General features: G+C 39.7%; 1 protein-coding gene across 1 annotated transcript; it reads left to right on the top strand.

Annotated features, from left to right (window-relative positions):
• The first annotated feature begins 294 nt into the window (after positions 1-294).
• On the top strand, positions 295-15491 carry LOC133535078 (acidic mammalian chitinase-like). Its single transcript, XM_061874534.1, has 12 exons — positions 295-308; positions 416-470; positions 549-575; positions 3320-3524; positions 3626-3682; positions 8587-8752; positions 11259-11383; positions 13973-14096; positions 14160-14342; positions 14416-14532; positions 14610-14742; positions 14833-15491. The coding sequence occupies exons 2-12, from the start codon at positions 446-448 to the stop codon at positions 15081-15083; spliced, it is 1413 nt and encodes a 470-aa protein (XP_061730518.1). The 5' UTR covers positions 295-308; positions 416-445; the 3' UTR covers positions 15084-15491.
• The last annotated feature ends 1403 nt before the right edge of the window (positions 15492-16894 follow it).

Raw genomic sequence — 16894 nt, 5'->3', positions numbered from 1 at the left:
TCAAAAAAAAAATTAGCAGAAACAACCCTTGAGGACTGTAATGAATCAAACTATTATCAACTGAATACTATGATTATGTAACAACACAACAACCTAATTTGCAACCATGTTCTCTTGCCAAGTGCATAAAAAGGTCTCGTAGATGATTGTCCACGTGCACTTCAAAGGTCTTCTTATCAAAGCATGTCTTAATATTAATACCTTTTACAACCCTGGAGCTAATAAACGGCTGGCAAAACGCCCTCCGCTGACTGAATAAAAAGCTCCACCGTGCTGCTGTTGTTTGGGTATTTCCTTCAATCCCCAAGGTGAGTTTCTCACAGACCTACTTTGCAAAAGTGGCTCTAAGTGGGACTATTCTTCTGGCAAAACATGCTTTCCATCCGTTGCATAAGTCATGTGGTTTCTTCGACAGTAATCCGGTGTGTGGTTCCGTTCGATCAAGATGACCAGGCTGACAATACTTGCAGGTAGTACATATCTGTACTAAGTTGTATCCTACTGTACTTGTGGCGTACTTGATGTGTTTTTTTTTCTGCTACTATCAGGCTTGTGTCTGGTGATATGCCAGCTGGGTAAGTTGTTATATTTTCAAATCAATTCCCTCATCACTAGAAATATTTGACTTTTAAACCGATACGATATCAATCCCGACATTTGCTCCCCCGTATTCCATAATACCAATTTTCGCTTATTTTTGTGTGTGTTCATGTGTCAATAATGGTCAATTGTTTAATAATACAATCTCATGTTGTTGATGCCACTTTAAACAGTGAGATAATGTTAACTACGCTGTCCAGTTTGTTTGTATTCTTACACTTCTGAGTCTCATTCGCAGGTATTATATAGTAGACCATGGGTCGGCAAACCCAAAATGTTAAAAGAGCCATATTGGACCAAAAATACAAAAAATTATCTGTCTGGAGCCGCGAAAAATTAAAAGCATTATATAAGTGTTATAATGAAGGCAACACATGATGCAGGTGTTTTTATTAGGAATAATAGCCTACTATCAAAGGCTGACGCAAATCTTCCTTGACAGAAATGTTGTATTTTAATTTTTATTCTACACGTTTTTGCAACATTGGAAATCATTAGTATTAGTCATGGAGGCTTCTCACAAGATGAGATAACTTCTGGAAATTACTGGCTCGGAATGGCTAAAGGTATAGATGTGTGTGTCCAAGTTTAAGAAAACGGCAGGCTGTCTTCTTTTAATGGATTTATTACAATCTTTGCAAGCCTGGTTACGTTTGCTGTGGTCTGGAACAACATGGTACAGAAACAACTATCTGAAATGCCGCCAATATTACATACAGATAATATGTCATGACACATGCAACTATAAATTGAATTCAGAAAGGACATAAGTAAAGGAAATTAAATTAGCTTAAATATACCTACAACCGAGGCATATAGATGCAATATGCACATACAGCTAGATGGATTTATTGATTGACCAAAGATGCCTGATAAGCATTCCAGCAAATCAATAAAACTCACCTGTGTGCTTTCATGCACAGCCTAAAACGTTTGGTGGAAAAAATGAGACAAAGAAGGAGTGGCATAAAACACGTCTCTCTGTGGCAGCGTAAACAAACTACGATGAGTTCAAGGATCGCTGAAATTAGTAGGACAAAACGGTGCTTGTTAAATACTCTCATCAGTGAAGTATGTATAACATAAACAGTGGGATTTCTAACAATTAGGAAGGTTTGTGTCATGTTTGTTCCCCTACAGAAAAGATATTAAAACAAAAAATATGTTTTTTCCTTAATCTTTTTCCATTTTCACACGTCTCTGAAAGAGGTCCAGGAAGCCACTAGGGCAGCACTAAAGAGTCTCCGTAGTAGACTTTACATGCAGCTGCAATTCCAAGATATCAGATTGCAGTAGTGTTATTTTTGATTGATTGATTGAAACTTTTATTAGTGGATTGCACAGTTCAGTGCATATTATGTACAATTGACCACTAAATGGTAACACCCGAATAAGTTTTTCAATTTCTTTAAGTCGGGGTCCACGTTAATCAATTCATGGTACAGTGAAACCTTGATTTCGGAACATAACTATATCTTGAACAGGGTTCGTGAACAGAAAGGTTTGTATTTTCAAAGCAAATTTCTCCACAAAAAAAAAAATGTGATTATCAATAATGGGTTCCAACCTTGACAAGTAGTACAAAAGTCCAAAAAACAACAGCAGAACTGTCCTCCTCCTAATCAGCCGCCCTGCTGACACACACACACACACTCACAGTTTGAAATTACAAAGCTCCTTAACTTTAACAACCAGGTATAATGATTACGACTAACAAATATAACCACTTCACTTCTTAGGGCAGTGGAAGGGAGAGGAAGGAGGTGGCAGTGTCTACAACGCTGTGGATACTGGAGTTAAATGTGCCAGTCTTTTGTTGAGTCCTACGTGGTGTCTAAACTGTAAACATTGTACTTATTATACACCAGCTGTTTGATTGTAACGCCCTTAGTTGTAGTTTTTCTGACCAAATTTGGAGTTGTTGAAATTACCACGTAGAGCCGCTAATGCTAATCTGTAACAATAATATGGCTTAACCAATACAAAAATTTGCATCGCCTTTTTGGAATTAGGAGCTTTACTTGTGGGGCAGTATAGCACGGTTGGAAGAGCGCCCATGCCAGCAACTTGAGGGTTGCAGGTTCGATCCCCGCTTCCGCCATCCTAGTCACTGCCGCTGTGTCCTTGGGCAAGACACTTTACCCACCTGCTCCCAGTGACACCCACACTGGTTTATATGTAAAAATTAAATATTGGGTTTCACTATGTAAAGCGCTTTGAGTCACGAGAGAAAAAGCGCTATATAAATATAGTTCACTTCGCTTCACTACTTTTGAGCGCTTACTACCGGGCACACTAGCCTTGTTAGCATGGAAAATTGTAGCATTACCTACAGGCAGTCCGCTTAGGAATATGCCTGTTTGCCCGCCAAGTGCTTGACTCAGCAACTGACGTGATGTCACATGCGACAGAGATTCTGAAATGTGTTACCGTTTGATTTTAAGTGAATCGATACTTAGTAGTACTGACGGAATTCGGTGGATACCAGTATTTATACAAGTATGGAATTTGCCGGAATTTAGAGTCATGAATTGATTGACGTGGACCCCGACTTAAACAAGTTGAAAAACTAATTCGGGTGTTGCCATTTAGTTGTCAATTGTACGGAATATGTTCTGTACTGTGCAATCTACTAATACATATGTACTGTACTTTGCAATCCACCAATAAAAGTTTCAATCAATCAATCAACCCGACTGTTTCTCTTCCTCTGACGTAGGATCGGCCACCCAGATGATATGCTACTTCACAAACTGGTCCCAGTATAGACCTGGCGAGGGGAAGTACTTGCCACAAGATGTGGACCCCTTCCTGTGCACCACCCTGATCTACGCCTTCTCTATCATCAACCATAACAACGAGTTGGTGATGTATGAATGGAATGACGACGTGCTCTACCAGTCCTTCAACGGCTTGAAAACTAAGTAAGTGGCCAGGCGGAGGCACTCAAACCACAGCACATGATGGGCAAATAAAACTGGGTTTAAAGTCTGATTGTGATGATTGATCATGCTTTGATTTCCAGGAACCCTCATCTGAAGACTCTTCTGGCTGTTGGTGGATGGAACTTTGGTTCACAGCAGTGAGTCACATTTCAACCATGAACGATTTTTACATGTTTCCATATTGTGTAGATCCAGAACATGGATATTCAACTAAATAGTTTTGGGGGCCACATTTTCAGAAAGCCAACGACCGAGGTCCAGAGTAATTTTGTATAATCCGGAGAACCAGCGTCTTCTACAGTAGACATTTGATTTTGGTCTATTACCTGCTCAGTGGCCTTGTGGTTAGAGTCACCGCCTTGAGATCGGTAGGTCCGGAATTCAAACCCCGGCCGAGTCATACCAAAGCTGAGTGCCAAGCAGGGAGGTCCCTGCTTGGCACTCAGCTTCAAGGGTTGGAATTGGGGGTTAAATAACCAAAAAGATTCCCGAGCCCTGCCACCGCTGCTACTCACTGCTCCCCTCACCTCTCAGGGAGTGGAACAAGGGGATGGGTCAAATGTGTGTATGTGACTATCAGTGGTACTTTAACTTTTAACTTTAATTTGGTCAAAGTTACAGGAGCGCTCTGATGCTTTTAAAGGCCTACTGAAACCCACTACTACCGACCACGCAGTCTTTTAGTTTATATATCAATGATGAAATATTAACATTACAACGGATGCCAATATGGCCTTTTTAGTTTACTAAATTGCAATTTCAAATTTCCCGCGGGTTTCTTGTTGAAAACGTCGCAGAATGATGACGCTTACGCGTGACGTCACGGACTGTAAGGAAATATTAGCGCTGCACCAAACACACCTAAAAGTTGTCTCTGTTCATGGCGTAATTACACAGTATTTTGGACATCTGTGTTGCTGAATCTTTTGCAATTTCTTCAATTAATACTGGAGACTATAAAGAACAATGCGGTTGGTGGAAAGCTGTGGATTGCAGCTGTCTTTAGCACCGAGACACAGCCGGTGTTTCTTTGTTTGTTGTGAAGCTTTAACACAGAGCGGTCAAGCGAACATGTTTTCTAGCATGTTTTTGGATGGGGAAATTGTGATATATATCTTACCGGAGAAATCATTGGATTATTCGTCGTCCTGCAGCAGCTGTTTAAAAGGCAGCTGTGATCTTGGCTCCTTGGCTTCTCTCTGAGACACTTCGTGTTCACCGCAGCCATCCGACTTCGAGGTATGTCTTTACAATCTTTAAAATCTCACTAAAACACTATTAAAACAATAAGCAGATAAGGGATCTTCTAGAATTATCCTATTAATGTGTCTTATTACATCTGAAACGCTCACACTGCTGCCGGCCGGGCCGCGGCTTTTTATTTTATTTTATTTTTTTTTTTTTTTCTAGTCCTTCGCTATCAATATCATCATCCACGAATCTTTCACCCTTGCTCAAATTAATGGGGAAATTGTCGTTTTCTCGGTCCGAATAGCTCTTGCTGCTGGAGGCTCCCATTAAAAACAATGTGAGGACGTGAGGAGCCCTCACCCTTGTGACGTCATCATCTGCGACTTCCGGTAAAGGCGAGGCTTTTTTATCAGCACCAAAAGTTGCGAACTTTATCGTCGATGTTCTCTACTAAATCCTTTCAGCAAAAATATGGCAATATCGCGAAATGACACATAGAATGGACCTGCTATTCCCGTTTGAATAAGAAAATCTCATTTCAGTAGGCCTTTAAAGACCTTCTACAAAAGAAATCTAGTCAAAGATCATCTTTATGACGACACTCTAGTGTTTTTAAGAATCTCCTGCAAAATTGTTAGTCTCTCACAATTTTTTTTTTTTTAAGTCACAGGTGTCAAACTCAAGATATGGCCGCCACGTCATTTTGAATGGCCCGTGAAAGCTTGGAAATAATATGCATCAATGAAATATCTTTCTTTATTTTCTATTTTGACAGAAAAAAAAAAAGTAATGTACTGCAAGCAGTGATATATCTTCTAAATTTTATCCATCTAATAATGCAACAGATATTGTATTATCATACAATCGAAATATTTTGGGGGTAAAGACATACATAAATATCTACTCAGCCATATGATTTCAAAGCGAGTTGTCCATCAAATTGTACACTGACAATATACATATTTTTTATTAACAGCTCGGTCTTCAGAATCCTAACGTAAGAAAAAAACGGTGCTACCATTTTTACATTTACAGTAATACACTGTGAAAACCGCAACCTTATTTTTTAATGCAAAAAAACTGACAAAAAACTGGCAAGTCAATCACCAGAATTCTACAGTAAAAGAGAGTGTGACTATTTTACTGTAAATTTTATGGTAAAATTTTGCAATCCGTGGACTTTTTTCTCCTTTATTTTAGGTAAAATATACATTTACTAATCAACTGCATAGGTAACCGTGTGACAATAGCATGCGGCAAATCCTTATACATGTATGTTTCTTTTATTAATGTTACAAGCGGCCAGCCCTCTGAAGGCAGCCAAAACTGCGAAGTGGCCCTCAATAAAAATGAGTTTGACACCCCTATTTTAAGTGAACTCGCAGGATATCAGTTGAATAACCCGAATGATGAAAAAAAGAGGGCCGAAAATGGAAACTTGAGGAACACCACTCGTATAACGAAAGAAGTCGCAAGCTACAGCAACGCCTTAGTTCAGTGTTTTTCGACCTTTTTTGAGCTAAGGCACATTTTTTGCGTTGGAAAAACCCAGAGGCACACCACCAGCAGAAATCACTAAAAAACAAAACTCAGTTGACAGTAAAAAGTCGTTGTCGCAATTGTTGGCTATGACTTTAAAGCATAACCAAGCATGCATCACTATAGCTCTTGTCTCAAAGTAGGTGTACTGTCACCACCTGTCACATCACGCCCTGACTTATTTTCACTTTTTTGCTCTTTTCCTGTGTGTAGTGTTTTACTTCTTGTCTTATGGTCCTATTTTGGTGGCATTTTCTCTTCTTTTTTTTTTTGTGGGTATTTTCCTGTAGCAGTTTCATGTCTTCCTTTGAGCGATATTTCTACTTTGTTTTAGCAATCAAAAATATTTCAGTTGTTTTTAATGCTTCTTTGTGAGGTCATTGTTGATTGTCATGTCATGTTCGGATGTACATTGTCTTTGCTCCACTGTAAGTCTTTGCTGTCGTCCAGCATTCTGTTTTTGTTTACATTGTAGCCAGTTCAGTTTTAGTTTCGTTCTGCATTGCCTTCCCTTAGCTTCAATGTCTTTTCTTAGGGACACTCACCTCCTGTTTATTTTTGGCTTAAGCATTAGACACCTTTTTACCTGCACACTGCCTCCCGCTCTAGACAGCACTGACACTCAACAACAACACATCATTTGCAGACTATAATTACTGCTTTGCTAACGATATTTTTAACCCAAATAGGTGAAACTAGATAATATCCCACGGCACACCAGACTGCATCTCATGGCAGACTAGTGTGCCGCGGCACAGCGGTTGAAAAACACTGCCTTAGTTACACAAATCACTATTTCAAAAAATAACTGCCAAAAGGGGGGGCTTCAAGGGGTGCCTTGAGGAATGCCTCGGTTATGTAATTCATCATTTTGGACCACATTGTTCTACGTTTGCTTGTGAAGTGTATTTCTGGTCTTGTCATCCACGTCCGGAGAGAACAATGACATGGCAGTGAGGTTGGATCAAAAGAGACGTCGGAGAAGCTTTACTGAGCCAAAAGCAACTATCTGAAATAGAGCCAATACATGCAAATATAAATTAAATACACAGAGGACATAAGTAAAGGAAATTAAATGAGCTCAAATATGCCTACAAACAAGGCATTTTGATGCAATATGCACATACAGCTAATTGGATTGATGGATTGACCAAATATGCCTGATAAGCACTCCAGCAAACCAATAAAACACACCTTTGTGCAATCATGCACAGCATAAAATGTTTGGTGGACAAAATGAGACAAAGAAGGAATGGCATTAAAAACACGTCTCTCCGTGGCAGCGTCGGAGAAATTTCTACATTAAACAAGCTATGATGAGTTCAAGGATCGCTGAAATTAGTAGGACAAAACGGTGCTTGTTAAATACTTTCATCAGTGAAGCATGTATAACATAAACAGTGGGATTTATAACAATTAGGAAGGTTTGTGTTATGTTTGTTTTCCTAAAGAAAAGATATTAAAACAAAAAATTGTTATGGTTTAACTAAGGGGGTGACGGCAAACGGACACCAGAGGGTGGTAAGGTACAATTTATTATATATATAGTCAATGTATATATAATAATACCAAACAATACTACTAAATAAACTAAGGAAATGGAGTGTGACAAAAACTTAAGAGTGTATATGGTGTAAGTCTATGTGAAGTATTTTAGCTGTTAAGTGATCCCGTAAATGTTTGAATGAGGAAGCAGACAAAAACCAAAGAGGGCAAGGCAAAAGGAGTCCTGCAAGATCCGCAAAGGGTCCGTGGAGCCGAGAGAGATGTCAGAGTCCGGGGGCGAGCGAGGAGTCAGGAAACGAGGGAGGCAGTCCAAATCCAGGGCAACAGAAGGGAAAACACTGCGGAAACACAGGAGAACAAACAAGGATGTCAGACACGAGGGAAAAACACAGACAGAGAGAGAGAGAGAGAACTAAGTTCCCTTGCCGATCCTTGGGTCCACTGGTCCTTTATTGAGCTTGCCCTCATCAATGCCAGGTGAGCAGATTGGTAATAGAGTGCAGGCTAGTCGGTGTGGGGGCGTGTCCGAACGTGCTGTCCACGGATCCTCCAGGTGGATCCGCAGAGGAGGGAAATGCAGACTGCGCGTGCGCCGCAACAAAAATATGTTTCTTCCTTCATCATTTTCCATTTTTCTCCCCATTTTTTAAATACATATATATATATATATATATATATATATATATATATATATATATATATATATATATATACACTTTTTTTCCCAAAGAAACCTTGAACAGAAGCCAGAGTTAGTGCTGGCTCGAGTTAGTCGGTGGATCAACTGTTTTGTACTTGTGTCCAGGTTCTCCATTGTGGTATCCAACCAGGCCAACCGCCAGAAGTTCATCCAGTCTTCCATCAAATTCCTGAGGACTCATGGTTTCGACGGTCTGGATCTGGACTGGGAGTACCCCGGAGCTCGCGGAAGCCCGCCAGAAGACAAGCACAGGTTCACTTTGCTCTGTCAGGTAGGCAACGATATGTCTTGATCATTACTTTACTGCTGGTGTAGTGTTATCAAGTGTATATGTATGTACTATATACCATAGCTTTTTAACAGGGGAGGCCCCCACACCCATTGGGTCCACAGCGTTACAGCAGGGGGATTTTTAGATGTTTTAGTTGATTTGACTTTTTTTATTTACAGTACAGGCCAAAAGTTTGGACCCACCTTCTCATTTCAATGGGCTTTTTATTTTTTCATGACTATTTACATTGTTGATTGTCACTGAAGGCATCAAAACTATGACACCTGTGAAGTGAAAACCCTCTCGAAGCCCATCAAGAGAATGCCAAGAGTGTGCAAAGCAGTAATCAGAGCAAAGGGTGGCTATTTTGAAGAAACTAGAATATAAAACATGTTTTCAGTTATTTCACCATTGTTTGTTGATAAGAATAGAATATAATATATCTTTATTGTCACTGTACATTGTACAACAAAATTGTAAGCAAAACTAATTTAGTGCAAATTCATAATAACACATAAAAAATAGATAAATGGATAAAAATACAAAAAAATACCAAGCACACAGCTCACATGCACAGTCATTCTTGTCTTGTGTCCAGCGACACAAGTACATAACTTCATGTGTTCATTCGTAGTTTTGATGCCTTCAGTGTGTTATGTTCATGTTAGCATTTACGATTGCTCGCGATTCACGCTCTAGTTGGCAATTTGCGATACAAGCTGCCAGCTAACTGTTGGCAGCACTATACTGTATTATATTATTATTATTTAAACTGTCCACCATGGGTGCCCGAGGTTTCAGCCACTCTGCCCCACATCTTTGGAACTCTCTATCACCAGACCTTCGTAACTTAGACTCAATATCCCTCTTTAAATCTAGACTCAAAACATATCTATTCCTGACTGCTTATTCACTGTAATCATCTTATCTTATCTATATTTGTTGTTGTCGTTTTTATCCAATTTGATTTTATTGTTTGGATTTTGTGCGGTGTCCTTGAGTGCCCAGAAAGGCGCCTTATAAGTAAAATGTATTATTAATATTATTATTATTATTATTATTATTATATGAATTTCTTAGTATTGCACAAAAACAAGGTACTTTCAGTTTAAAGTTAAAGTTTAATTCGAAACACAATCTTATAAAGGATACAGTGTGTAAGTAGGGAAACCTGCGAAACAGGCTTGTAGGCGTGAAATAGCCTCTATGTACACTGCTGCTGGAAATAAAATTTTCCTGAGGGAATTCTCTTGAAGAAATCAATAAAGTACTATTTATTTATCTATTTATCTAGGGCAGGGGTCGGCAACCCGCGGCTCCGGAGCTGCATGCGGCTCTTTGATCACTCTGATGTGGCTCAGCTGCTAAATTGCCGAACCCAACGATTATTCCGTGAGGTTTCCGGATTTTAGTGCCTTCTACATTTTTCACCTGGACTTCAATACTGAGGGTGTGCTGTGATGGCAATGCCTCTAACCTCCTCTACAGCATGCCGACGCGCCCGCTTTCAAATCACGTGATCTGCGTGTCGAATGGTCACATTTTCTATTCAGCCTCTGTTAACACACAAAAGTGACTGCAACGCATACTTTGTCAACAACCGTACAGGTTACACTGTAGGTTGCAATATAAACAACTTTAACGCTCTTACTAATATGTGCCACTCTGTGAACCCACACCAAACAAGAATGACAAACACATTTTGGGAGAACATCGGCACTGTAATACAAAATAAACACAAAAAAAATAATACCCAGAATCCCATACATCCCTACTCTTCCGGGCTACATTATACACCCCCGCTAGCACCAAAACACCGCCCCCTGGCCCCAACTCCGCCCACCTCAACCGACGCATGTATGTGTTTGTCATTCTTGTTTGGTGTGGGTTCACAGTGTGGCGCATATTTGTAAGAGTGCTAAAGTTGCTTATATCACAAACCTCAGTGTAACCTGTATGGCTGTTGAACAAGTATGCCTTGAAATCGCTGGCGTGTGTCTGCAGAACCCTTATTTTACATGTGAGTGGGCTGGCAAGCTGATTGAACGTGTTGTAGAGGGCGACAAAGGCAGCACCTTCATAGGATGCCCTTATTTAGTTAATCGAGGGAAATTCTTCAAACATTCGAAAGAATAGTTGATCCGACATTCGGTAGTCTCTCGGAATATTCAGGAGGGTTGGCAAGTGTGATGCTTTCAAGCGGCATTCATATAAAACTTGCGGGCCCCACTATCATTAAATTTTCTTATTAAGGTGCTGGCCGCATGTTTGAGACCCCTGGTTTATACATAGCACAGAGTAAAAAAAACTCTTTATGCAATGTTATTTCATTTTAAATTTCAAAATAGTTTTGGGGCTCCCATTGTTTTCTTTATTTTGTGAAACGGGTCAAAATGGCTCTTTGAGTGGTAAAGGTTGCCGACCCCTGATCTAGGGGCTCCCTTTACATCTGTTCATCGTGCTATATACCAATGTATACAGAATAACATGATCCGTGTTCCTACAGGAACTTGTTCAAGGCTTTGCGGCTGAGGCCAAGGCCACGGGCAACACTCAACTGATGTTGACCGCTGCGGTGTCTGCTGGCAAGGGGACAATCGATGGAGGATACGAAATTGCTGAGATTGCCAAGTAAGAGCATGCTTGGATTGAGTATTTCTTCAGAAGGGAGTACTATAAATATATACTAGAGATGTCCCCATCCTGATCTTGGAATCAGATCATGACCAATAGTAGCCTTTTTCAACTTACCGCAGTTGTGCTCCAGTATTTACATGCTAAAGATTGTACCAACGTGAAAGATTCTTTCACGACGGATTCACATTTCCATAATCCTTGTTACATGTGTGCAGAAGTTGCATTCAATCCTGAACAGACTAAATGTCTTGTCAGAACACCAGCTTCAAATTCAGAGCAAGTTGCAACGAACACGTTGTCTATCCACAGTACGAAGCCGCTTCTAAGATATTAATCCTCACCACCGTCGCGGAGAATAGCCTAAGTTTATTCTATTTAGCATTATCAGTGGAGGACTCGAGGAAAAGAAAATGGCTTAGAAGAAAGGCACAAGAAGCTAACTATTCTTTGTCTCGTTTTCGATGATTAAAAATCATATTTTGGTGGTTATTGCTATTTTGTACAAACTCAGGGCTAGGGATAGGTACCGACCGAATCCCGCCAGGCAGACTTGGCACAATTCACGTAAACTCTAATAAGAGTCCCATGTTAAGGTACCTGGGTCGCGCGTGACATCACGCCCGGTGCACTTTGGCACTTGGCGATCACTAAAGCAGCACTGAGAGCTGACTCCGCCAAACTACCTCTCGATAATGTGGCAATTTTCATCGCCAACAGAGAAGTTGACTATAAACAAAACGCTCCAACGTAAGTTAAGTAAGGCTGCACTTTTCCACAAAAAGCTTGAAGCTAATATGGCTCTGCTATTGACATGCTACTCATTAGCATGAGTAAGTTTACGTTTTTGATTTAACACCTTCAAATTTGTTGATTGGAACTTCAACTAAGATGCACGTTACAGTCAAACAGCTTGTACGTAAAAAGTACAATACTTGGAGTATTTACACTCTGTAGAGTGCAGCAAAAGACAGCAAGGATTGAAATGACCAACACACCATAAACTATACACTACTGCTATCTACAGTCTTGGACTTGCAATTGCAAATTGGTGTCATAATTGCAAATGTGATAATGAAACAAGGTACAACAACTGGACAGTAGTTAATCAGATCATGTTGAATGTTGCATTAAAAGAGAGTTTTTTATTATGAAAAACTATTAATATTTATGAACACACATAAATAACGGGAATCTCGGTAAACAGTACACATCTTTACTCAAGGAGTAAGTCACAGGAAAGCTATGAGGGTAGAAGTCAATTATTTAAATGGGAGCCAATAGTAGTTTTGCTTAGTCATTGTGTACTTTTGTCAAAAAGTTGTATGTAGCATTTAATGCCAAATATTTAATACACCATCTGATTAACGACAATTCTAGCAGATTCTTAATTTAAAAAGATAAGCTTCATAAAAACAATGTTTACTTCAGTTGCTTGCTATAATACGTTTTCCCTTCTATATTCTATTGTCCAAGTATCGGATAGACCAGGGGTCGGCAACTTAAAACTTTGAAAAATACAAAAAACAAATCTGCTTGGTGCCGCAAAAAAAAAAAAATTGTAAATAAGTCTTATAATGAAGGCAACGCATGACTTAAGTGTGTATATTAGCTATAATAGCCTACTATCAAAATGACTATGTGTCGCAGGCTGAAGCAAATCTTCGTTGACAGAAATGTTGAAATATGTTGAATATTTATTCTACAAATTTTTACAACGTTAGAAGTCATTAGAAGGTGAGATAACTCCTGGCAATTACTGGCTTTAACGGCCAAAACTATAGATGTGTGTGTCCAAGTTAAAAGAAACAGCAGGCTGTCTTCTTCTGGTGGATATATTACAATCTTTCCAAGCTGGGTGATGTTTGCTGCGGTCTGGAATAACATGACAAAACAAACAACTATCAGAAATGCAGCCAGTATTACATACAGATAATGTGTCATGAGACATGCAATCATAAAATATATAAAAAGAGGATAAATGTAAAGGATATTAAATTAGCTCAAATATACCTACAAATGAGGCATAATGATGCAATATGTACATACAGCTAGCCTAAATAGCATGTTAGCATCGATTAGCTTGCAGTCATGCAGTGACCAAATATGCCGGATTAGCACTCCAGCAAGTCAATGAGATCAACAAAGCTCACCTTTGTTCATTTTTGCACAGTCCAGTATAAAACGTTTGGTGGACAAAATGTAAACACACTGTTGCGTCACAGTCCACACTATGGTGAGTTCAAGAATCGCCGAAATTAGTAGGACAAAAACGATGTTCACCAAATACTCTCATCAGTGAAGCATACACACAAACATATTAAACAGTGGGCTTTCTAGCAATTGGTAAGGTTTTCATCATGTTTGTCCTCAAACAAAAAACATACAAAAACCCAAAAAATATTTTTCCCCGATCTTTTTCCATTTTCAAACCTTTTTTAAAAATGCTCCAGGGGTCGCTAACCCCCGGGATAGGGGGTCGAAATTGGATAGGGATCGGAGGCCAAAAACTTGATGGGGACAACTCTACTATATCCTGTATACAGTTTTTATATGCATGAAGTCCTTGTTTCTTATTGATGATAGGGAACTGGACTTTATCAATGTCATGACCTACGACTTCCACGGAACTTGGGAGCGCTTCACAGGACATAACAGTCCACTGTTCCGTGGTTCCCAGGACTTTGGGGACCTCATTTACTTCAACACCGTAAGTAGGAGGAACACAACCCGTTTTCAAAATGTTTTTGAAACACTGTAAATCCCTCTCCAGGACTACGCTATGAAGTACTGGAGAGACAATGGAACGCCGTTGGAGAAGCTGAGGATGGGATTCGCCACCTACGGTCGTACCTTCCGTCTGACATCAGCAGACTCTGGTGTTGGAGCTCCAGCTAGTGGACCTGCAGCTGCTGGTCCATTCACGCGAGAAGCTGGGTTCTGGTCCTACTATGAGGTATTGTAGATGTAAACGTGCGATGGGAAGTATTTTGGTATTCAAACAGCTAACATTGTGGTGTGTGGTTTAGATCTGCGGCTTTCGGAAAGGCACTCAACTTCAGTGGATCGACGACCAAAAGGTGCCCTATGCCACTAAAAACAACGAGTGGGTGGGATTTGACACCAGGGAAAGCTACGAGACCAAAGTACGTCGGTGTCAAATGTGTTCCCCTGGCCTACCGTCGGGATACCTTCATTAAAAATGTCCTTCTGTTCCCACCAGGTCCGTTACCTGAAGGAACAAAGGTTTGGCGGTGCTTTTGTGTGGGCCCTTGACTTGGATGACTTTGCTGGACGATTCTGCGGCGAGGGCAAACACCCTCTCATGTCTCATCTTCGCACACTTCTCAATATTGGTACGTTTTTTTCCAACTTTGAGGGAAGTCAAGTGTGTCCTACTTGCAGACTGTACCTTAACTTGTATTACTTCTTGAACTGCCATTCAGAGCTGCCCCCACTTCCTCCGACCACGACCCCCAAGCCCGGCGCTAGCACCACCGCCCGTCCCACCACGACCACCACAGTGACCACCCATGCCCCGGGATCCGGGTTCTGCAACGGCAAACCCGACGGCCTGTACCCTCACCCAGACGACAGGGCCAGCTTCTACATGTGTGCGGGCGGCATCACTCACGTGAAGCAGTGTGGATCTGGATCTGTCTACGATGACAGCTGCAAGTGCTGCGTGTGGCCATGAGCGATAATTGGACAAACTTAAAGTGACATCATTGATTAAAAAAGACTGATATCATTATGCATCCACCGTGTATCATTTCAGAGTATATTGTTAGACCAAATGAGCAGATGTCTATTTTCTGCAGCTGGATTTTATCCCAGCGGACTTTGGCTAAGAGGTGGAATACACCTTGGTTTGGTCACCAGCTAATCACATCACTCATCTACAAAAAACATTTACAATTTTTTGTCACAAAACCTAAATACTAACATGTCTTTATAATGCAATGAACACAACATTTTTTCATAAAATATACTTTACAATGATTTTATTGGGTATACTTTAAGGTTAAGGACAATATTTTTTATAATACAGTGAATGTAACATGTTTTTATAAAATTTGAAAAAAATAAACAACATCAATGATTACATGTGTTTATGTTACTGTTATTCTGTGTTGATGACGGCACAGACATGTTAATATGAGCTACAATTACTGGAGGACTTGTGTGTGTGTGTGTATGTGTGTATATATATATATATGTGTGTGTATATATATATTTATGTGTATATATATGTGTGTGTATGTATGTGTATATATATATATATATATATATATATATATATATATATATATATATATATGTATATGTATATATATAGAGAGAGAGTTAAGGTTTCTGTGGTTTATCTGCTATAAAGTACTCACTACCGAGGTAGTGAGGTAATAGTCTTTTTTTTTTTTTCGAGTCATGGCAACACTAAATTGGCCCTAGTGTGTGAATGTGAGTGTGAATGTTGCCTGTCTATCTGTGTTGGCCTTGCGATGAGGTGGCAACTTGTCCAGGTTGTACCCCGCCTTCTGCCCGATTGTAGCTGAGATAGGCCCCAGCAACCCCCGCGACCCCAAAGGGAAATAAGCGGTAGACAATGGATGAATGGATGAGTCGTCAGCTTGAAGCGTCCCTCTGTCTCTGACTTCCTTGTCATCATGTGACATGAGTGTGTCTGTTATGATTTTGCTTTGTGGTTTCGCTGACAAGCTTTACCTTGCCTCTGATTGGCCAGTTCATAACGTTTCACCCTAACCTTAGCCAATTGTGACTCTTCATACCAACACTAACCAATCTTCAAGGATTTTCTCCATATATTTGGACCTTTCTCGTTCATCCAGGCCATTGTATTGTTTCCATATTCACTCAAACAAACTACTCGCTAGTAAATATTGGATGACTACTTTTTACTTTTACTTGAGTCATATTATTAAAGTAACAGTACTCTTACTTGAGTACAATTTGTGGCTGCTATACCCAACTCTGTATATTACCACATTGTAAATTTAATACATCACAGGGAAGAACAAATAAGGTTAATTAAAAAGGATAATCAGTTTAGAAATAAATTGAATATTGAGTGTACTTTAGGAGCTGTGGGAGAGGGTTGAAAACGGACATGGGATGTTGTACAATGTTTGAAGAAACATAGTTATCCATAATATATTTTTTTCTGATTTAGTTTTGTATATAAAAGAGCGAGAGGCGATAGTCATCTTTTAAAGTCTTGGTTGCGACACACTATTTTATTTATTTTTTACCTGTATTATGATTTCCCTATCAAATGAATAAATAAGTATTATATTCATTTGACAGGGAAATCATAATACAGATACTGAGAAAACAGACATTTTTTTGGCCCCCAACCCACCCAAATAGAAAAATACAAAAAAAATAAAATAAATTACAGAAAAATTATAAAAAATAAAATAATAACAACCCACAACCCCCAAACCCATCCTACATTTCATTCACCGTCGGTAGCAATGTACTGCCTTT

This window comes from Nerophis ophidion, linkage group LG02 (genome assembly GCF_033978795.1).
Source record: "Nerophis ophidion isolate RoL-2023_Sa linkage group LG02, RoL_Noph_v1.0, whole genome shotgun sequence".
Taxonomy (NCBI): Eukaryota; Metazoa; Chordata; class Actinopteri; order Syngnathiformes; family Syngnathidae; genus Nerophis; species Nerophis ophidion.
Note: the sequence above shows the minus strand (reverse complement) of the source record. Positions and strands in the feature narration are given on the sequence as shown.